The 24,206-nt window shown below is 42.2% G+C and overlaps 1 protein-coding gene across 2 annotated transcripts in view; it reads left to right on the forward strand.

Annotated features, from left to right (window-relative positions):
- Astn1 (astrotactin 1) overlaps positions 1-13,677 on the forward strand; it is a 307,273-nt gene extending 293,596 nt beyond the window's left edge. For both annotated transcript variants that reach the window (XM_051147649.1, XM_051147650.1), the window contains exons 22-23: positions 6,928-7,111; positions 12,911-13,677. In XM_051147649.1, the coding sequence (XP_051003606.1) occupies positions 6,928-7,111; positions 12,911-13,148 (422 nt within the window). In that variant the 3' untranslated portion in view covers positions 13,149-13,677. The remainder of the gene's footprint in view (positions 1-6,927; positions 7,112-12,910) is intronic.
- Positions 13,678-24,206: the final 10,529 nt, after the last annotated feature.

The raw sequence follows: 24,206 nt of genomic DNA on the forward strand, positions 1-24,206 counted from the left end.
ACCTGGGAATTTGTACATATGAAAGTTTGTTTCAGCCTACAAGGTTGTAGATTTGGAATTGATCAGTTATCAGCCCCTCCTCCAGTGCAGCTACATCTTTAACTCTATACTTTGAAGTTATTATGTGCCACTTCTTCAGTGTATTCAGTGTAAGCTCCCTCACTGGCAATAGTACTGGTCCACTAGGAAGTTTTCCCTCGATCATTATCCATCACACAAGAGATGCTCCCTGGCTGGTATTGGCATCATTCCCTGTTCTATAGTTTTTACCTCTCTGAAGCTAAAATCTTTTAGTTCTGCTTAGCACTTCTATAGGACTCCAGCACCAATTAAGGTGACACCATAAGCCGTTGGCATCTATTAGGCAGAACTGAAACTGAAACCTTTTCATTAGCAGAGACACTGAGCACTTTGGTTCTACAGATTCCTGTCAGGGATGGACCATGGCCATGCTAATTCTCTGATGCCGCTCATTACCTTACATATAGGCTGTGTACATATATAATCTTAACCAAGAGAGACATAGTCCCAGAATGCTGTAGGGTGACACCGCAATGATGAAAATCATTTGGTGAAGGGTGATCTAGACTACATTTATGTATCTTTTTTTTTTTTTTTTTTTTTTTTTTTTTTTTTTTTTAAGAATGAACTTGCAAGATTTTTTGGAAAGCAAAAAAACCAGCTTCCTGCAGCAGGAATGGGATAACCAAAATGGATTGCCTACTAGCTCTGATTTAATTAAAACCACTGATATTTTAGTATTGTACAACTTTGAAAAGTATTTTCATAGCTAATCTTATTGGCATGCTGTGGGCATGGTATTTTCAAAGACATTTGACTGTAATGTAACACTTTCTAATAACAATCCACTCATGGATTGTCATTCTTCTTGTGGCATAAATATTTAACAGGCTTATTGGGAACTAAATGGGCGACCCCTTCTCCTTCTTCAGCGCCTGCTTGCCAACTCTCTATTGCCTCATCAATCTCTTCAATCCATGACTACTGCTTTCCTCAATTCCTCTTACACAGGTCTCACTTCTATTATAGGGTCATTGCATATGTTAGGCCTTATTACTTCAAATGTTCTGTAGCCTTCCAAATGATTAATTCATCTCAGTGTGCGAACTCACCTCATGTGTCCCTTCCCCACAGGAAAAGAGGACAAGAACCACTGTCTAGTGTCTTCCAAGTACTGTGTTTCTGACTTTAGGATATTTCTTTCATTTTATATAGTGACACCACTAGCCGTTGAGTGTCATGATGGTATGAATCCGTCTCTCTTTCTGAATGTATGTCCCTAATATCTAGAAGGTATTTACACTTGACTGGAAGGTTACATAAGAACTTAACGTTGGCCTTGAAGCCAACAGCCTATGTTGGGATTCCTGACCCACCGTTTGCTTACTTGATCTTGAACAGGTTACTTTATCCCACGCCTCAATTTACTGATATGTGAAATGAGAGAACAAGGAAACAGTATCCCCAGTGTGAGGTATCTAGTGAGAATTGAATGAGATAATTAACTGAAAATAGTAAAAGCAAAACCAGTGCTTAATGCATAGTAAATACTCATCAAATGTTAGGAATCATAGTCATCAGTAACTGAGCATAAGGCCTGCCTTCTGATAGAAACTCAATAGTTAATGTATGAAGCAATGAACGCAACACTGTCCTTAATTTACATATGAGAAAATTAAAATTCAGAGTAAAGTAAATAAGGTGCCCAAGGTTACAAAGCGCCTAATGGAACCCACACTTGCAGCCCATATCGGACCAAAATTCCCATTTATTTTTTGTAATGTTACAAGGACAAATTGGGAGTGTTATTGGGTGAAAGAATCAATAGGTCATTGTCTCTGCAACCTGGTGAAGAAAAGGGATGCTGTGAAAAAAAAAGAGAGAACAAGAATTCTCCCAGTTAGGACTATGTCCAGTGGGATAAGAACAGAAACCCATACATAGGAGGCAGGAGTGTGTCTCAGTGGGAATGAAACTGGTTTACAGGATCTAAGCCTGGAAGGTCAATGAAGCTCCATGAAGACAAAGACAGTGTGGGTCATCTGTCTTGGGGGATCCATAGCAACCCCAGTCACTGTTTGTGAGGTGTCTTCCTGTTTGGTGTTTACTGCAATCTGTGGCAAAGTGAGCAGCTGCCATGGAGCTCCTGGCTGAGTAGAAATAGCAAGGAGGAGCTTAGAAGGAGAAATGATGCAGGAGGTAGATGCTGCAGAGCCCATGGTACAGGATGTTTGAATGGGTTCTCTGCCTGCTTTTGCTTCCAGACAAAGAGACTAGGGACACAAGAAGACCTTTTAGTGTAAAGAGAATAGAGTAACGATCCCAGATCCTGTTATCCTTCAGCCAGGAAGGCACCCTGCACAAAGCAAGTCTGGAGATTAATGTGTTAGGCTAACTGAGAGCATCCTTGCAAACTAATACAGTTCTACTAAAGGAAAACCCGTATGCTTTGTCTCTCTCAAACCCTGATGATGACTATAAATATAACTCACCTGGGTCTGAGTTTAAATCTAAAGGCAAATAGGAATTTGACCTAGAGTGTGCTGTCCGTTCCCAGACACTATCCCTCATGAGGACGTTTATCCAGAGATAGTAAGATATTGTCTGAGAATTTTACTATGCCATAACACTCAAGCCACTGTACAAGTATGTTTCTACTGCCTCTTACCAACAGCAGCCTCTTGGAGCTGAAGCAAACCTGTATTAGTAATAAGGTAAACCTTTGTGTCTAGTATGAAGATTGAGCTGTGACAGCCTCAAAGTCCCCCATGGAATCTCACCAAAGGAAAGCTAGGTTGCTCTTATCCTTAATTCCCCTTAGCATTGGCCCTCGTTTCTTGATGCCACACAATTGTATCCATTCCTTTATTTGATTCTCCCACAGATGTGTTGTAGCTCCTGGTATTAGTCACTGAACACATACTTATCAGATCCTAGTATTGGACTCAGAATCAATTTTCACGAATCTTGTAATCAATTCCATGGATTTGTTAACTCATCCTAGGCATCAGGAGAAAAAAATGCAAAGCCTGTATAACTGTATATATAAAGGCATTGGGCAACGGAATCTAATAATACAATGCAGATTTCAAACGATGACGCCTGGCACAGAGATAATAAATGGGGCTTCGTAAAGGAAGGGGAGAAACTAGAATTTGGGAAAGTAAGCGAGGGAAGGAGGAAGCCACACTTTGCAAAGATCCTTTCAGAAAGTAGCAGGATTGGACTATAGGGTGTTTCAGGACAACAAAGAAGCTTGTGGTTGTTAGCTCACATTTGTGGGAAAACATGCAGGGTGCTGAGGAGTAGGAGTTCCCAGAGGCTCTGGGCAGATTTGGTAGGACCTAGTCACTGGTAGGAAGTGACTGTATCTGGGACTGTGATGGGATATCCCTGAGGACTTGGGACAGAAGAGCGACCTGAGACTTTATGCTTTAGAGGTTATTCTTCCTGCTGTGGTGAGAACAGACCCAGAAGAACATAGTAAAGTGGAGACAAGGTGATGTTTATACTGAGGAAATAATCAGACTGTTGCTAAACAGGCCCCCAGCACACTCCAAGCCTCTACCCACTGTGCTCTACTGGAGCTAGTTAGCCCAAGATTCTGCCTCTAACACCTTCAACTATTTATATTCCACTGGTGACTGAGCATTGATGCCAAGTAACAACAGCAAATAGACAGTTTAGAACCTTCACCACAGCCCACACTAGCTATGCGATCTTGAGTTGGTAGCCTTGTCTATCTCTTAATCTCATTTGTCAAAGGAGGGATATGCCTAACGGAGGGGTACAGATGGGAAGTTATCAGCCTATTAATGTGTAAACCTTTAATAATACCTAGAGATATCATAGGACGTCAGTTTCTAAATGGCTGCCTTTTATAATCTAAAAGTTCTCATTTTAGCCACCTGAGAATTTTGACAACCTAAAACCTAAATGAATTTCTGAAGGAAGGTCATGTGTAGCTGAGAGTCACACACAGCCGAATGTGTTACCTGTATGTTTCGCCTCTAGTATTAGTGTAAACCAGTGTGGAGAGGGCTCACTTAGAAACACCGCTAGAAAGTGGCACCAAACTACCCTCAACGTTCTGAGTTCTATCCCTTCAGCTGACAATTTCTGACTAGCTGTTTTATCTGGGGATAACAAGAAAGTAAGGTCTGCCTCCTGTCGCCACAAGGGGCAGTGTTATGTGGAGGCCAACACTAGGTGGATGTTTCAGTCATTCTCTCCACAAAACCCTTGGGCGGATCCACTATTTACCGACATCCCTAAATTTGCTTGGCATCAGCACAAAGAGCCTCATCTATGATTGACTAATGGGGTCAAACAGACACACTTTGACTTTCTTACCCGAGAGTTCAGTTCCTTTTTCTCCAGAATTAGCACATCCAGGGATGTGCTCACCTGCTCACTGGCCCTTAGCTCCCAGAAGTTTAGGAGATCATGCAAAACATCTCTTTTCTGAGAGTTGTAATGAAAAAAAAAAAACATGCAATGATATCATTCCTTGAGCTATGAAGCAAAAAAATCGGAAGCCTATACAAAACTGTGACTGTTTTACCATGTCGCCAAACTCAGTCTTAGCCACGGAAACCTTTGAAGCAGAAACATCACAGACATAAATTAAACTGAATGATTACTCATTTGGGATTGTATAATATTCTAGCCACAGTTTCTGGATATAGATGCCCCCCCCCCCCCGCCCCTGTGCTTGCTTACCCTTAGATCAGGCCTACATGGTCCTAGCAAATGTTCTGTGTTCCAAAGTGGTTGTTCTCCAGATTCCTCTCATGGCTCAGAGGTATTACCTGGTGATGCCTCACTTCATCTCTGCCACCTGTGGTCTGGGCTTCCCTGATGCTTTTTAGAGAGCCACTTGGTACCCAGGGAAATGCCTGCACATATAAGGTTTTCAGTGTCTCATTGGAGCAAACTTGGACCAATCTTTTGTTTTTTGTCTTTTTCCCAGCCCTGGTTACTGACATTGGGGTGAACGTAGCTTCGTTCTTCCATCACCAGATCGTTTTCCTCCAGCTTTAAAGGCTTCAGGGATCCTCAGCATTAATTCTTATAATGATAATCCATAAATATGTCAGATCTTCTCATCTTTTGGTGTCCGCCTCAGTTTCTCTCTTCAGTGATTTATGCTTTCATTGTAGAGGGCTTTCACTTCCTTAGATTTTTTTTTTCCGAAGGTATTTCTTTTTAAAAATTTATTTTACTTTTTATGTATTTTACAAGCATGTATGTCCGTGTACTCTGTGTGTGTGTGTGTGTGTGTGTGTGTGTGTGTGTGTGTGTGTATGTGTGTGTGTGTGTGGTGTCCTTAGAGGCCAGAAAAAGGTGTCATATCCTGGGCAGCTGGAGTTCAGGAAGCTGTGAGCCGTATGTGGGTGCTGGGAACTGAGCTAGGACCTCTGGAAGAGCAGCCTGTATTCATAACCACTGAGCCATCTCTTCAGTTCTTGGTTTTTTTTATTTAACAATTTAAAATCTATCTATCTATCTATCTATCTATCTATCTATCTATCTATCTATCTACCTATCATCTATTTTTATTTAATCACTTTATAGACTGATCTCAGTCTCTCTTCTCCTCCCAGTCCAACCCTCACATCCTTCCCTGTTCAATCCCTCCTTCTCAGAGAAAAAGAGACACTCCAAGGGGTACCAACCACCCTGGCACCTCAAGCCTCTGCAGACTAAGGGCATCCCCTCCCACTGAGGCCAGACAAGGCAGCCCAGCTAGGATAAAGTGATCCAAAGGCAGGCAGCAGAGAAGGATCAATCTTTAATTGGATCAGGCCATAAATAGAGTCTTTGTTTCTCCCACTGCATGACCCAGTTGTGATGCAGGACCCTCAAACATCCTCTCCTGCAGAATATAGCATTCTAGTTCTTAAGAAGGTGTTCCCGCTTCCTAATGTAATTCTTTATATTTATCTCATTTTTTGCCTCATTGGCCTTTATTCCCAGCCCTATTTCTCTGGGATTTCATTTTCCAATCAATCATGAATATATGAGCTTTTGCCTCAGGTTATATATTTTTTAGTGAACCTTGGTAAGACAGAAAACATTGCAACTGAAATTGACCTTAAAGGTGTATTAGTCAAAGGCATTTAATTTATTGAAAGAAAACTGAAACTCAGTGGCACAGAGGTAGTAGAGTGAATTACACAAATCACTCTCACACTTTAGGGTCAGTGTTTTAAAATAACATCATGCACACACAAGTAAATATGCATCTATTTATTTCCTTGCATATATAAGTATGGTGTGTGTGTATATATATATATATAATGCTCTGTAATTATAACTTCAACAGTAATAGATCACATATACCACATATACTCCAGCGGTTCCATAAGAATATAATGGAGCTACAGATTTCCTATGCACAGTAATGCATTCTGTGCATTCTGCATGCTAAAACAGATTGCATTCTCACAGGCCTGTGATGCTGATGTAAACAAATTCACTGTGTCGCCAGTCATTCAACTTCCATGACTGTGTGCCCTACATAATACTGATCATGGTAACAAGCAACTATCATTGGCTTATGTATTTGCTATTCTACACATATCGTGGTTTCAAACTGTGCTCTGCTTAACAGAATGCCTTGTGGTAAACAGCACGTTGTGTCACAGCATCAGCAGCCCCATATATCTCTGTCTGCCGTTGACTGAGTCCTCCCTCTTGCTCCTGTTTTAATTTTGCGGTGCTCATCATGATTCTAGGAACAAAAGGTTGTGCCTTGTGTATATCACATGCCCTACATGTCAGCTGACTGCACCATCTAGGTTTGGGTTGGTGCCACTCTACCTGATACCTGCACAGAGTTGAAGTCACTTAATGATGCATTTCTCAAAGCACCGCTGGACTTGCCTTCTCTTCCCTCCTCAGAAATAGCAGACAAGATCTACAATCTCTTCAATGGCTACACCAGCGGGAAGGAGCAGCAGACTGCCTACAACACCCTTCTGGATCTGGGTTCCCCCACTTTGCATCGAGTCCTCTACCACTACAATCAGCACTACGAGAGTTTTGGGGAATTCACCTGGCGGTGTGAAGATGAATTAGGACCCAGGTACCCCACAAACTGTACTCTCTCTTTTTACTCAATGAACTGTACTATCTCTTTTAAACACTCTATGGACTCTTGTGTCTCTTACACACTTATACTGTTTTACAGATGTTGCAGAGATTCTCTGAAAGATCTTAGATGCTCAGAGAACTAGTCCCCTTGCTTGACACAGCCCAGGTCGTGCAAAAATGGTTTGGAATAAGCTCTTTTAAAACAGTTGAGTCATGAATTCACTTCCTGAACCCTGAAAATAAGCCTTTGCTCCTGATCTTAATCACACCAATACACAACTCCAAATGCTAAATTTGCAGGGAATGAATGCTCAGTCTTGGGAAAGGAAATTAGGAGTTTTGTTAAGGAGGTTATCCTGAAACATGTAGTGCATATGAATGGTACCTATGCTATGTGGACTTTTGCATGCTCTTTCAAGACAGTATCAGACATGAGGCCTCCATTAACGTGCCATGGTATTCACCTACTTGCCCTGGAACCAAGCTTGTTGCACATTCCTAGCACACAATACATACTGGTTTTAGATTGCAGAAGCCAGATACCGCTTCTGGAAAGTAAGGAAAGAGGAGTGTGGAGCAATATCCCTCTCACTTATACCATTTATTATGACCATATATTACTATCTTGAGAAGGCAGGCCTCCTAGAAATTCTGGAATTCTTAAACATGATAAGGAGGTGGGTTGCATGAAATTTAGTACCATAAATTATTCAAAAACTCATGAAAAATGAAAGTAGAGCTGTGATTATGTAGAAACAAAAGTGGAAGAAAATGAAGAATAAGCAGGCTACCAAGGTGAGACTTGATAGCCTGTGACCATACGGTCAGGGAGGAGGTCCCACTCAGTCATAGACCTAGGGGAGCAGAATAGGGTGAAAGAGGGAGGGAGGGAGGATGGGAGGATGCAAGTGATGGGATAACAATTGAGTTGTAATCTGAATAAATTAATTAAATAAAGATAAAAATGTTTAAAAAGAGAAGATGAGGCAGGCTGAAAGGTAGAGGACAGAAAGAGATAACAAGGTGGGGGAGCAAGAAAAGGAAAATGGAATCTCAGAGTTGTTTTGATTTGCATTTATCTGATGATTAAAGATGTTGAGCATTTCTTTAAGTGTTTCTCAGCCATTCGATATTCCTCAGTTGAGAATTCTCTGTTTAGTTCTGAGCCCCATTTCTCAATTGGGTTATTTGGTTTGGTGGTGTTTAATTTCTTGAGATCTTTATATATTTTGAATATTAGACATTTGTCAGATGTAGGGTTGGTGATCAAAAACTCAAGTGACACCACATGCTTGCGAGGATCTGGAGAGAGAGGAACACTCCTTCATTACTGGTGGGAATGCAATCTAGTACAACCATTTTGGAAATCTATCTGGTGCTATCTCAGAAAATTTGAGATAAGGCTTCCTCAAGACCCAGCTATTCCACTCCTTGGAATATACCCACAAGATGCTCCAGAACACAAAAAGAACATTTGCTCACCCATGTTCATAGCAGCCTTATTCATAATAACCAGAACCTACAAATAGCCTAAGTGTCCCTCAGTAGAAGAATGGATAAAGAAACTGTGGTACATTTACGCTATAGAATACTACTCAGCTATTAAAAACAAGGAATTCCCAAATGTGGGGACAAATGGATTGAAGTAGAAACGATCATAATGAGTGAGTTAACCCAGAAACAGAAAGTCAAACGGTATATACTCACTTATATCTGGACACTAGCCATGAAAGTCTTCACTTACCAGGAAAGTGGGACAGGGGGAAGACTTCCTATTGGGACTCTAGGTGAGAGAAGCAAGGGAGAATGGGGAAATAGAAGGATCCAGAGGGTCCTGGAAACCTCCAAGTAGAACATTATGATGGGCAGACCTGGGCCCAGGAGTCCTGCTCAAACTATGGCACCAGCCAAGGACAATACGTGCAGTAAACTTCAAACCCCTACCCAGATCTACCCAATGGACAGGACATTCTCCACAGTTGAGTGGAGAGTGGGGACTGACTGTCACACGAATTCTGCTGCCCCATATTTGATCACCTCTCCTTGATGAGGAGGCCTGGTAGCACTCAGAGGAAGGATAGCAGGCTACCAGGAAGAGACTTGATACCCTATGAGCATATACAGGGGGAGGAAGTCCCCCTCAGTCACAGTCATAGGGGAGAGGAGTAAGGGGGAAATGGGAGGGAGGGAGGAATGGGAGGATACAAGGGATGGGATAACAATTGAGATGTAATATGAATAAATTAATAAAATGTTTTAAAAATTAAATAATATAAATATATAAAAAAAGAAGAAGAAAACGGAACAGAAAGATAAGAAGGTCAATGGGTGGAATTGGTTCTCTAGTACCCTGCCCATGTCCTACTCCCAGCTTTCCAGCAGTTCTCATACTTCAGTCAACAGGTGAAGAACAATTTCCCCAAAAGTCATCCCAGCCATTCTTCTGACACCTGAGGGCATTCACCTCTGTAGTTATAAATATTCACAGGCAACCACTGTTCATGGCATTGCCCTTGTATTTCCATCTATCTATCTATCTATCTATCTATCTATCTATCTATCTATCTATCATCATCAGCTATCTATCATCCATCTATCTACCTATCTACCTATCTATCTATCTATCTATCTATCTATCTATCTATCTGTTTTTAACTATGCATGTGTACAGGTACACAGGTGTGGTGTATGGATGGAGGCCAGAGGTCACCTTTGGGCACTGATCTCCTTGCATCCTGATCCAGTGCCCTGGTTTTTCCTTGATTTCTGGGAATTGCATTTACATCTGCATGCCCGGCACTTTGCTGAATGAACCATCTTTCCAAGCCCTACTTTATTTTTTTTTTAAGGAAGTAGAAAATTCAGGGTATTTTTTTTTTTTTTTTTTGGAATAAAAGGATTATTTGTATAAAGTCAGGCCGGATCTTGCTGCACTCTGTACATTTTAAGGAATAATAGATGCTAAACAAGCAAAGCCACTGCTGTGGATCTAAGGGAAATATGTAAGGGTCAGTTAATCTGTCTTGTCTTAGTCATTTTAAGAAATGAACCCTTGCTTAGAGAGTAGGTAAGCATTCGGGATTGTCCATTCTACTACCCTGTCTCGGTCCCTGGTCAAATTGTTGCTCACACCTGATATTCTTTTGTCTAAAAACCTCCTCATCTTCTACTCTTTCATTTCCCGTCTGCTTCTAACTCCCCCTTTTCCCTCTCTTTTTTTTCTTTTATCTGAGATTTATTGAGTATACATGCACAGTTCTTTGTTTGGGAGCATAAATGCCACAAATTGAATAGCACCAACATTGTATATTTCATTGTTCCTTCTAACGGAATTTGAATCTTTAAAATTTCTCTTTTCTGACTTGAGACTCAGAAGAAAATTTGTTTAATGCAGAAAGTGAGCAGGGGAGGAAATGAGGGATGTCACTGCGAAGAAAACCCTACTGTTGATTGGTGCACCCTCTCTCCATGCCCTCCTCTCCACGCCCTCCTCTCCACGCCCTCCTCTCAGGGGCTCTCTCATGGGTAATACTGGCCTTTCACAAATACATAGTAGAAAACATTGTGTTATTCCATTAGTTCATGGAAAACAAAGCCTTCGTTTTTAATGTCCTGGAGCTCAGGGAGAGCTACAGGAAAGGAAAAGTCCACTGCCTTGAGGGACATCGATTCATTTTGGGGTTAATTGTAAGAATGAATAAAAATGGGTCTGCGGGTACATGCTTCCTGTTAGCAAACAGAAAGGATTCCCACAATTCTGCTAAACCCAATTCCATTAAAACCTGCAGAGGCCTCCAGACTGAGCGGAGGTTACAAACAGTCCGAGGACAGCAGTGTTGCCCCATTGCTAACAAAGAAGGCTGTTGCCTCTGAGATGGTCAGGGGCAGACCCGAAGTAATTATCATTTGAACAATAAGTAAGCAATGAAAACAGCTACACAGACTCCATAGACTAATTCAATTCACTCTTTTGAAAGGCTACTGGGTTGTGCTCTGTCTGGTTCTGGAAGATGATGAGATGTTGCCCTCATTCCTTCTTCACTGCCCCGCACCCCCACCACTGTCACCTCCTCAGAGGCTGGCTAATGATAGGACACAATGGAAGGATTAAGAGGAGAGAGCCACCAAAGTCCTTAATGGTGATGGCTTTTAGAAAACCTGCCTGGCCAAAGTACAGAAGCTAAGAGAGAAAGCACATATCAGCCTTCTGAGAGGCCATTTAGTTTGGCAGGTAGAGTGTTTGTTTGAATTCTTTTGACCTACCACCATTGGAGAAAAATGCAACTTTCCCTCCAGTGACCCCCACAGCGCCAGCAGCCATGGACTTTGCTGCTTGGAGCTCAGCATCCTTCCTTCAACACCAGCTTCAGCCTCCTTTCTCCTATCATCCTAGGAATCTGGTGACATCAGCTGCTGCCCCTCTCCATGATATACTTACTGCCCAGATAAAGAGGAATTAAAGGAATGTAGTTATTCCTCTTTGAAACGTTTATTATAAATGAAGTACAGAAAAAGACCTCATTCATGTAAGGAATTGTTGATTAAGGGAGAGATGATCTTTACAGAATCATCTGGAGACATTTCCCAGCTTACAGTTAGTAAATACTGTGAGGGGTTCTGTTTAGCAGGCTTTCTGCACAGCACTCTGAGCCTTCCATGAGCTTGCCTCCATCAGCAGAATCATCTCTAGGACGCCCTAGCCATGTGCATCATCTTTGGAGAATGAAAACACACCAAGGGAGGGAATCTCTTGTCCTTTGAACTTTAGAGAGAAAGCCAACAACATCTGAGAATTGGCTTCTAGCTATCCTTTATCTCGGAGGCCAGGAAAAAAAGGACACAGCAATCACCCCAATGTTAGCCATTACACCAGGCTGTATGCCAGAGGCTTCCACATGCTAAGCAATCAGCCTTTCCCAATGTGTGTAGTTCTGAGGCAGCCTTGTTCTCCTCTTCTTCCGTTCACAGGGATTCTCAATGGCTCAGGTGCCCCCTGGTGCACCCTCTTGCTTGCTTTTCCAATGGGGCCTTGGTAGCAATGGTGATGGCCTTGTGGCTTTATGAGGCAGATGGAGGAGTGCAGTGTGAGCTCCCCTGGAGAGTAAATGAGTGTTGTGTGTGCCTGGGAGTCCGCTCTGTCCAAACTAGGCTCCTATGTGAGCACGGGCCAGAGTCCTATTGTCCTCCAGCTTATTACATATAATTACCTCAGCACAGGCATAATTGGTTACATCAGATATCCCTTTCATTTCATCATATTGACTGTTTTTTTAATCAATTCAAATACAGCCTTGAAAGGAGAAATACTCAGGCAAGCACATTACTTGTTGTTTAGTGATGATAAATTACTGGTTTCATAGAATGTTGATTTGGTTTCTTTCAAGACCAAAGACCCATGATTTTAAAGTTACATATCCCCACTAAAACGTTAGTTATTAATTTTCTCATTTTTGCTTTTTTTTTTTTTTTTTTTTTTTTGGCGAGGGGAGGGGCGGGATGCATTTGTTGCCTCTATTTCATTTTTGTGCCCATACCGTTTTGCATACCTGTGCTACAACTTATTCACTCATCCACTCATTTGTTCATTCATTCAGTCATTCATCACTCACTCATTCATTCATTCATTGGACAGACACACCTGAAAGATCTGCTGTGCTAATTGGAAAGATAGAATGGTCAGCGCCTTCTTCTTAAAATCTGGAGTCTTGCTCAGGCAGCATTTTTTTCCTAGCCTTCTCTTTTTTGCTTGTTTGTTTTCTGACAGAAGTATTCTTTTTTGTTTGGACTGTAGGAAAGCGGGCCTCATTCTTTCCCAGCTTGGAGATCTGAGCAGCTGGTGCAATGGACTCCTTCAGGAACCCAAGATAAGCTTGAGGCGTGGTTCCCTCAAGTACCTGGGCTGCCGCTACAGTGAGATCAAGCCCTATGGACTGGACTGGTCAGAGCTCAGCCGGGACCTCAGGAAGACATGTGAGGAACAGACCTTGAGTGTCCCCTACAATGACTATGGGGACAGCAAAGACATCTAGCACCATGAGGTCAGGGAGTCACTGCCAAAATAAAGCAGGAGAGAAGAGGGTGACATCTGGGTTGGTTTGTGGATTTTTAGACATTTTTTACATGGAACATCCAAAGCTCCACAGGAACCTTCTAAACAGGAAGAGGGTGACCCTTGCTCCCTGCAGGACTTGTCCAGTGTGATGTTCTCCACCTGCATGATCAATCAACCCGCCAGCCAGTAGCTTCATGCAGCACCAGTTTTTTTTTTCCCTTAGAAAATTATCTTGAAACTCACTTTAGTATTCATTTGTTTCGTTCATTTTTTTTTTTCTGTCAAGAAATTCACCAGGATGCTCAAGAGCTCCATCCCGCTTCCTACAAAAGGTCAAAAGTGAAGGTATTTTTGCTTAAGGATCCCAAGTCTGTGGCACCTGGGGACAGACGTGAGATCATAATACTTCACTCGCCTCATGCCCGAGCTCAGGCATTTCTTAGGAAGCATCGGCATGCTGGAGCCAAGGCATGTGCTGAAGATGATAATGAGGTGACTCATGTCTGTTTCTCGTGGGTTTCTCTTCAGACTCGCCTGTTGCTGTCTCTAATACCTCGCAGATGAACCCAGATTCTGTCATAGCTCCATTGGGCCATATACAGTTTTAGGTTTCCCCTCTCCTATATCAAACTGGGACTGCAATTTCTGGTAGATTTCTGTCCTTTCTTCTAAATGACATGATCTTTGTGAGGCAGTGAGATATCACTTCTCAAATATAGCTTCAGAGAGGTCCACCTGCAAGACTATTTAACAGAACCCATTGCAGGAAATAAATGGAGTTTTTTTTTTTTTTTTTTTTTTTTTTTTTTTATAAAAAATCTGTACACTCCTAGGCATCAGAAATCTAAGAGCCTTGATTCTGCTTGGACCCAGCCTCTTTCCCCGGACAGAAAGGACTTGACTGATATTTGGTCCAATCAAGGAGTGATATTCTTTCTTGTCAGTGTTTCAGTAAACTAAAGCTATTATCAATTTGAAAAGCATGTCTGTCCACACTCCCCTTACTAAGTTTTTGTAATTATATTATAAATGTTGACAGTCTTTTCTGTCAGAAATCGTCAGAATTCTGTCATTGTCACTGCCTGCCCACCCACCTCTGCCACTTACTGAACAGTAGCAGAGCCTCTGCATAGACCAGGACATCTGGTGATCACACATAAGGACTGGGCCTCCATCTGCACTCACTGCCCAAGAATGTTATGGTGACCTAGAAATGCATGACACAGGCCTGAAAGGCTCTATAACTCAGTCCCTGAGTCCTAATAATGCTTTCCAATTCAAAATAATGGCAGGCAACATTGACTATTTGCTGTGTGATGAATGCAACTATAAATGATTGATTTCTCACAGCAATACCCTAAAGAAAGCTCTGTTCTTATCTACCTTTTAGTGATAAGAAAGCCAAGGCAGTGGGGTGGATTGCCTTTCCCCAGGTTTCTCATATACTATATGCTCTGAGCTACAAGAGGAGCTCACTGTCTCTAGAGCACAGAAGTTAAACCACTCTGTGTCACCTATCTGTGTTCAATAGCATACAGCTATTGAAGCTCAAAGCTCCACAGGGAACCTTCCCAGAGAACTTCACCTTCCTAAGGAACCATGTACAGTTGTGCCCACCACGCAGTGGAAAGGCAAGGAGCCAAAGTACACCAATAGCCTTTGGAGTCAGGGCACACTTGGTGCCCCCAGCACTGCCGCACACTGGCTTCTCCACAGATGAGTGGGAAGAACCCCCCTTATTCCTCCTTTTGTTTCTTTCCAGAGAATATTGGAAAACTTAACTTGTACTTTTGGCCTCACAGATTCCCCAACTTTTAGAACAAAACACAGCTGAAAACTTGGCCATTTCACCTGTGGCCAGTGTAGGGGTGTTGGTAAAAGTGCATCTAAGGGCAATTGTTCATCGCTGCCAGGCAAGGGGATGGTATGGGCTGGTATGGCAGTGTGTGCTGCATCCCCTTACTGCTGTTCTTTTTCTATTCCTCTATTCAAACTCTGAAAAAAAATGGTGTCTTGGTTTTGGGCAGAAGGGTAGTGAGACTGCTGTAGCCGCCATCCCTGTTGCAGATAGGAGCTTGCGGGCTCAGGAGGGAAGACAAAGACTGGTATTAAGATCACTACTTGGTTACCCTCATGCCCATTCTCCTTTTACTCCAGGCATAGTCTCCTCCTCTCTTCTACCTTCTGCCCTGTTCTCCAAAGTTTTTCCACCTCCTATACATCTCCTTTATCCTCCATTTTTCCTGCTCTTCCTCTTGACTGCCTTATTCTTTCGGCGTGCTTTTGTGTTCTCTCTTCAGGTGTGTGTGTGTGTGTGTGTGTGTGTGTGTGTGTGTGTGTGTGTGTGTGTGTGTACTTTCACTCCCAAGCACTATATACACATTTTCTGTGACTGGTCCAATAGACTTTTGAGTGAAAAAGTCCAGCGTGAATGGGTTAGGAGTAGTCTTGAGATGGTTATACATATGGATGGAGGACTTTTATCCTTAGCTTTACAAATCACACCCTGCTAATGATTCTCAGTTCTTGCCTGGAGGAACTGTCTAGAAAGGCTACTGCGATTGAGCCAGTGTTAAACCTCATTTCTAAGCTGCCAAACAAGGCTTAAGGGAGCCACATCCATCCACCTAAACTCCTGCAATTCTGTGTCCAACTGAGAACTCTCTTGTTTCTTCTTGAATGTACACACACCACTGTATAGCATCAGACCCTTAACTGAGTGTGTAATTTTTTTTTTTTGAAGTTTGGTCCATTCATTATTTTTAATTAACTGCACTCCTTGATATTCAAATGTTCTATTAAAAATAATTGTGAAAACCACTCCACTACTGTAGAAGGAAGAGACCAACTTCAACTATAACAGTGTTAAGAAAATTATTGTACAACTATGACAAATGAAGTAATTGACTAAATAATAAACAAAGCTGTCAGTAAGTGCTGAGTGTGTGGATATTACCTTGTGTCTCCCCACAAGTTCGGTGATCACACTGACCCACTGGTGAATTAAAGTTTTATACGTTATAATTCACATTCCAAATACCTAGGCTTTGAAGCCATCATCTTAACTAGAGAGAAACAAAAATTGGTTTCTGCAGGTAATTATAAGCCTAGGAAGCAGTCAGTGGACCATCTTTGCAGTGTATCCACTATATGCTAGACACAGAGATCTGCACGCTTGGCCTGTCAAATCATGGCCTTCCACGTTGAGCACATCATGACAAGAGGAAGATAGACTGACACAAAGGACAAGATGGGAGAAGAGCTGCTTGGTTTTAAGACTTGCACGTCTAAGAAAAATGTTACAAAAGGCTATCCCACATCCATTCCTGTGCTTTGCAAAGGCCTTTGGGATTAGCTGGATGTTATGAAATGCCTCCTGGTATGTAACCCCAAATCTCCCTTTTTCCACTCTACAGTGTGACTTTAGATGTTTCCTGTCTGCCACCAAAACATATGATTCACTTTAAATTCATCAATCATCAGAGGTTAAGAGTCTGGCCTGAATATATGCCCTGAAACACAATGATCAAAGTCTGAGGCCCTGCCCAGGCAGGGATGATTAAAAGAAGACACAGACTGTGGCAGTGCCGCATTTTGGCCACAAACTCTTCCACACCCCTTCCATCTAAAAGTATGTTGTTCTGCCTCTCCCCACAAGTCTGGGCAGGTTTATGGCTGTTTTGATCAAACACTTATGATGGAAGTGACAGTCTGTGACTTCTTATGCATAAAATAAAAATAAATACATTTTTAAATGGAAGAAATCCAAGCCTGCCAAGCTTCCTTCTACTCCATGATGGGGTAGCTCTTGGTCCATAGAACACACCACCCCCAGACAATTCTGCTGAGAATACACAGATGAAGCAGTCTGATACCTTCAAGACTACTTCCCCAGCCCCCACCACTGAAGGCTGTGTCTGGACCAATGGTCCTACTGCAGCGGGGTTTTGTGTTGAGGTCTGTGGCATGTGTTACTGCCAACAACCATACAGATGTTGGGATGTCCATAGTTTATGCTGCAGCATGAAGACATGTTGATGTCCATGGGCCATGCTACTGGGGAGTAGGGACAACTTGATGTGACTATCCTGTGCTGCCACCTGAGGCCACGATGATGCCTGTGTTCTGGGCTGCCTTCAGGGGCCATGTCTGGATCTGTGGGCCTACTGCAACCATGGGCCATGTTCATGGTCTGTACTGTGGCCAGAAACTATGTGGAAGCCCATGACTCGTGTTCTCTCTGAATATATAGAGCAAGGAAGCTGCTTTTGCAGTGGTGTCGAGAGTTGAGAAAGAGGAACATGGAAAGCTTCTGTGACAACCCCTACCCTCACCCCAACTCACAGTCTCCCCCAAAATAGGAGCCTAAGCAGAAAGTCATTGAGGAGAACTCACAAGAAGTGTGATAAGGATGCTAAAGTTATTTCTTGACAATTGATGGCTCTTGTTGGTGCAGGAGGGGAAGAGCTCAGTCCTATTTAAGAGGCAGGCCACTGAGAGTTTGACCATGCTCCAGTGAGTATATAGAGAACACAGATTGGACTTGTTTTATTTTGTTTTTATTTTTATTTTATTTGGGATATGGGGGAGGTCACAAGGGAGGAGCAGACATGGAAAGAGTGGGGAATGTGTTTGCATGATGTGTCATTCCCAAGTAATCATAATAAAACTATTATGTTAAAAAAGAAGACTGGGCTCCCTATTGAATAGGACTACTAACTCATGTCAAAATGATGAAGAAAATAAGAATTACCATGTCAAGTCTGCCCAGAACTCCTGACACTTGTCCAAATTATATAAAATAGTCAAATGGTTATATCTGCTAAATAAAAAGGACTGATGAATACTCACAAGCCCACACCATTTGCTTAGTGACCAGTATACAGATAAGACCTGCCCTGGGTATAAATTCATCTCAGAAGGGAGGGGAAGCCAATGCAGGCATGCCTTTGTAAGTAGAATATTCTTCTCACTTATGAACAGTCTGTGGTCCATGGAAGAACTACAGAAAGAAAGATGGGATGATGTATCCCAGTGCTTCCGGGAGAGCAAACCTCAAAGCATATATGGTAATGCTGAGAACGAGGAGGCATTATTTCAGGGACAGAAAGAGACAGGGACAGGGATGAGAGAGAAGAGCCTGACAAGGAATGAGAAAAAGTATTGAATGAAAAGGGATTGCTTTGCTTTCAGCTATTTTGTTTGCATGTCCTTTTGCGTTTGGAACTTCATGGAAATAGATGTGCTGGTCCACGCTTCCTATGTGCCAGGTCCTATGCTAATCTCCTAACTGCATACTATCCTTCAGTCTTTATCACAAGTCTGAAGACAATATTTAAGAAAGAGAAAGTGAGCATCTACAAGGGAGCCTAACACTTCTACCAAGGCCCATGTGACAGATGCTGATGAGGTTCTTCTTCTACACACTGCATTTGTATTTCATTCACTTCTCACATTGAGCTCCCCCCGCCCCCGCCGCCCAAATCATTGCCTGCCTGCCCTATGCCAAGCAAGAGGGGGAGGCTGTCTCTGATCCCATGAAAACCCATCATTTCCATTAGAAAATCAGCTCAGTGGAGAATAAATGATGCTTTTCTCTAAGCGAGACATCTCTATCATCTGCCTCCAAGGCTCAGAAAACACCATGGAAGAGGGAGTAGAAAGAATGTGAGAGCCATAGACTGGAGAGCTGTTTAGAAAATGAGTCATTTTCTGTACATTCCATGGCCACCCACTTGTGACCTCCATGCAGTGGTGGTTACCTGTAGCACACAACTGGACCCATCAACATTTCACTGTGGCTGGGGCAAGGCCTCCATGTGGCCTTACTCTTCTGTGAGATCCTGTTGGCAGCATCACTGATGATGGCCGGGCAGTCATTTTCTTCAGTGATGTCAGAATGGTAAGTTTCTTGTGGTCTAGTAAGTAACCTCCCACACATCTACACATGTGCAAGCACTGTGATTAAACCACTGGATCACACACTAAAGGAAAACATGAAGGTAGGAGGGGCTTTTGTTGGGAAAAAGAAAGGTGAGAGATGCAAGGGATGAGAAAGAGGAATGGACAGTTGAAATCTATTACATGTGTGTGTGTGTGTGTGTGTGTATACACACATATGTGTGTGTATGTATGTATATATATGTATGTATATATACATGTGTGTATATGTATATAATTGTATGTATGTATGCATATGTGTATGCATGCATGCATGTATTTATGTATGTATGAAAGTGTGTCAAGATTTAAAAAGAAAAAGAAAAACTTTCAGGTGCCATAGCATATTTTCACAATCTGAGTATATTTTCATTTCCTGTTTGGCTTCCTTTTATTTATTTTTCTTTCACGTGAGGGTCATACGAAGCTACAGAACAATTATTCTGGCTCTGTATATACCTTTATGGATCTTTTGGGTCTGTTTCCCACCCCCCATGCACCCAGAGTCCTGTCCATACTAGGGTAAGAGCTCAGGGGATAGTAACCTTCAGGGTAGCAGGGACTGAGACAGAGATCCCAGAACCCAGCCCTGATTTTGATAAATTTAACCAGTAACCCTGATTCCACCACAAACTCCAATAATATTACTATTTCATATGAACCAATTAATTAGCAGTTCCAGTTCAACTAAAGCCTCAACATTGTATGGACATTACTCTCAGTTCATGTGAGGAATCTGGGGCTCAGTTCGTGTCTGCATTAATCCAAATTGAGGGGAAAAAAGCAAACATCTTTTTTTGGACTTTTGCAATGTGTGTGTTGCAATTAGCTGATTTCCTTACAGATAGACAGGTTTTGACATCACATTTCTTCACCTGAACTGCCTCTTGTTAGAGTCTATGACATCCTCACCCACATGGGGTACAAATTAGTGTAATTCATTCCTTACTACCTTTCCTAGGAAGAAAAGCCCAGCTGTACCCTATGCCTAATAAAAAAGGGCAAGTCCCTTTGTTTCAATGGTTAAAATGTCAAGAGACCCTGAGGCTGTTGTCCAAAGAGTCACACATTGTTCTCTGACTTGCCCACTAGACAGTAAACCAGCCTCAAACCATGTGCTTGTGGTATCCCAGGACTGAGGTTTATTCACATGGACAAAACTAAGGTCAGACAAGCCTCATGCATCCTCAACAGCCAATGGTCTCTTCTGAAAGCATTGCTGGGGCTTCTCTGCTTTATTTTTCATCACATAGAATGGACTTTTAGTAAAGGTATTTCTAGACTCTCTTATCATCTGGTCTCCACTGGTCATAGGTAAGCATTCAGAAGCTTAGAGGACAGGCAGAGGCAGCAAGCTGGGATGCGTCCTCCTTCCTTTACCCTGGATGGTGTCCTCAGCACCTCATATGTGGCTTCTATCTCCTCTGTGCATCCGTTGTGACCACAAAGTAGGCGCTTCTCTGGCTGTTGCCATATCTAAGCTTGTCTTATAATTCTTACATTCCCTTTCCACTCACCCAGTCTTTCTATACGGCGTCATGTTTCAAACTTCCTCTCTGAAGTGACCTAATAGGATTTCTGTTTCCCTGTCTGGGTTTTAACTAATACATACGTTCTTGTAAGAAGTACTTACATAGTGCTTGACCTAAGACTTTTGGAAGCGCTTAAGTTCTTGGAGACTATCTTAAAGATTGAGTTTTAGATGACAGAGTTTAGATTTGCTCAAACTCTAAAACTACTTATAGGAATAACAAAGAAGTTTTCAGTTCTGTGATGAATTTGATCATGAGGTTGATTACACATGTTAACCGCCTCCTGGTCCTGGCTTGAAGAGCATCCAGGCTGTGACCATCAGTACCTGCTCAGGAAAAGTGAAATCTACTAGTGTCTGGAAAGAATATAAAGATGATGACTTCCCAGACTCTTGATTGCCTACCCTAATTATAGGGACAGACTAGGCAAAGATATGTAAAATTGTAAATACATTGGAAACTGACAGTATATGAATCATATTTTGTAAATCTCTTATGGAAACACTAAAGTGAACAAAATTTCATTGTTCTTTGATAATGGAAATAGAAGCAGAGAAAATAGCTCATTTCTGAAATCTTTTGGACTCACTGATATGTGATGAAAGCCCCAGGATCTATTATGTTTTCTTGAAATGCCACTTTCATTTCTAAAACTGAATTTTAAGGAATATGAACATTATGATTTTACTATCTCAAATGTCACAAAATAAAGCATTTCAAAGCCTCCAGTTATGATACTCAGGTTTAGGTCTCAACAGTAAGGATTTAGCATAAGGAACTGGTTCAAATATTACAGACTGAGAAGCAAGGACCATGAGAGACAATGGGCTTATGCATGAGCAGTGATAATAACTACAGGAAGCAGCACAGTTCATTGGGCTGGAAGCCACGGGAAGGGGAGAAGGTCTCAGATACCAGATCCTCTCTGCGATGAAAGACTGTTCATCAGTGCTGGAACTACCCTCAGGAACGGTGGGGATGATTCATGAAGAACCCAGACACCAGGGACTGAACGTATTGCTGCAGCCATGGTAAAGAGGCCCTAGTGAGACAAGCCACCTAGGGCAGCTAGCTAACAGGCAGAATCAGTCCCATTCCCCCCACCTCTTCTTTGAGCAGCCCTCTCCTGTGCCCATTCAATTCGACCTAACCTGTGAATGACTAGCAAAAAGGACTCAACGCTTGCAGCATTTCACAACAGGATCATGGAGTGGGAGAGAGTGAATCAAGACACAGTAGCTTACTAACTGTTCTAAGCAACTTGAAGTTTGCACAAGACATCACCTTCGAAGGTACTTGGCACCATGCTAGAAGCGTGCCAACTGCTCAACAATGTTGGTGCTCTGCCCACCGCACGCCCCTTCAGTGCTCTTCAGACTTTAAAGTGGTTCATAATTTTCTGGGTGCCTTCTTTTGACAGCATGGTTGACCAGCAAGAAAATATGTCCCAATTTCACATTATGTACCCTTTTTATGTGCCAAAGGTCCTGTTCAAATTTTGACATTGAGCTTTCTTGGAGAGGTTTTGCCATGTTGCACAAAGCATCTTTCTTTTTTTTAAAGAATTAATTCTTGAGATTATAATATAATTACAACATTTCCTCCTTCCCCCCAAAACTTTCCATTTTCCTGACGTTGGCTCTCTTTAGATTTCATGACCTCTTTTTACTTAACTGTTGTTGTGTGTGCATGCATGTGTGCATGCGTGTGTGTGTGTATGTGTCCGTGTGTTTGTGTGAGTTATCCCTAAATATATAAAGCATCTTTTTGCCTTTTGTTGCCATATATTCTATTGTGTTTAGCTGCATCTAGTATTAATTGATCACCTACCAGTTATCAGCATCATAAGAGCACTTTTCATTCTTCCTTTTGTCTTATTCACCCACTGTAATCCTGATATATATATATGTGTGTGTGTGTGTGTGTGTGTGTGTGTGTGTGTGTGTGTGTGTATAATATTATATTATATTGGGTGTACTTCCTGTAAAGACCTGTTCCTTCCAAGTCTTTAGCACAGTGCATTACTGCCATGGAGAAAACCCATTAGTTCAACATTGTCAAGGTTCTTGGTAATAGATGTTTATTGAAAATGGACAAATCCAGAACTCCTCTGGTTCTGATTTCACTGAGTTTGGACCTGTTCTGACTTAAGAGTTGGGGTATATCCATCAGCCCATTCTTCAGCCTGACCATGTTTGCATACAAACCATCCCAGCTGCTTCGATGTCTAGTTACCAACTGAGCAAAAATAGTCTAACACACCTATTATTATATCTTATGTGTGTATCATGGTGTTCTCTGACTACAGCCCAGTTGTACTTCAGACCTCCAGCATTTTAAATAGTCTTACTGCTGGGCATTAGATGGGGAAAGATGCTTTGATCCTTATTCTGTACCCTCTGTGTCCCTTGGCAACTAATAAGGGATTAGAGGATGCCTACAACAGAGGTGTTGGTGATGGAGTTGACTGGAATGATGCAAAGGGGGGGGGGCAGCATACAGAAAGGGTATTTGGTTGCTATGGAAAAGCAGCAAACACTTAGAGGAAGAGGGTGTGGCCCAGGAGTTAATGAAGTGCCATTGGGTTTAAGCAGCAACTGGAATGTCTGAGCTTAGCTGTACTCCTTCCCACAAAGCTTGGGGCCAGGCCACTAGCAGGAACTGCCTGTACCTCAGTGGAATGCTCAGGATGAATACGGGAGTGGAAAAGGCAAGCAGGCCTCCCAGGTGTGGATTTTCCTACTGCTGGCCACAGAAGGGAGGCCTCTCCGAAGACATCTGGAAAACTCCTCAAAGATCCAGAAGAAACTTGATGGATAAATTATTTCTTTCCCCCAAATTCTGAATCTGATATTTTTCAGAACATGAGGAGACACTTTGAAAGGCTTTCCCTACAGAAGGGAAACCTGTCAGTTGCTTTGTTTCCTGCCCTCTGAAAGACTATTATCACTGTGGGAATAGACCTGCAAGCTCAAGACCCTCACGGTTTGATCAAAAGATGTGTGTTAGCAATGGGAAAGTAAATGGTACTGGGTTAAAATATCCAGGAAAAAAAAAGGCCACAAATACAGTGAAGGACTAAGGCTGACATGGACGGTGTATGACACTTCCTTAAAATGAAGTACATAAATTGCTTCTTTAATAAGAACTAACCTGTATCTATTGTCAGTAAGTCTTAATTGAGCTCCAGCTATAGAAGGAGGAAAGAACTTATCAGACACTTTGCATGACAGATGCAATCAAGAGTTATTTTCATACAACCTATTTGAATTTGCACAACAGACCAACAAATTTGCGCTCATTCCTCACTCGGTGCTTCAGCAGTCAGTCACCTGCTCAAGGCCACCCTGAGCTGACAGGACAAACCAGATTTTCATTTCTGAAGTCTATACTCTGTGAATGAGCACACTTGAGTTCAGGATGTCTACCAAAGATTACACTTAGGGAGTCAAGGACTAAAAAGTACAGATGCTTTGGCAACAATGGAGGCATTTGTAACTAGAGAAATCTCTGCTACTCTTGCAGTCCAAGCCATGTCCTTGCTTCTCTTGACTTTACAATGT

This window comes from Acomys russatus, chromosome 6, assembly GCF_903995435.1.
Source record: "Acomys russatus chromosome 6, mAcoRus1.1, whole genome shotgun sequence".
NCBI lineage: Eukaryota > Metazoa > Chordata > Mammalia > Rodentia > Muridae > Acomys > Acomys russatus.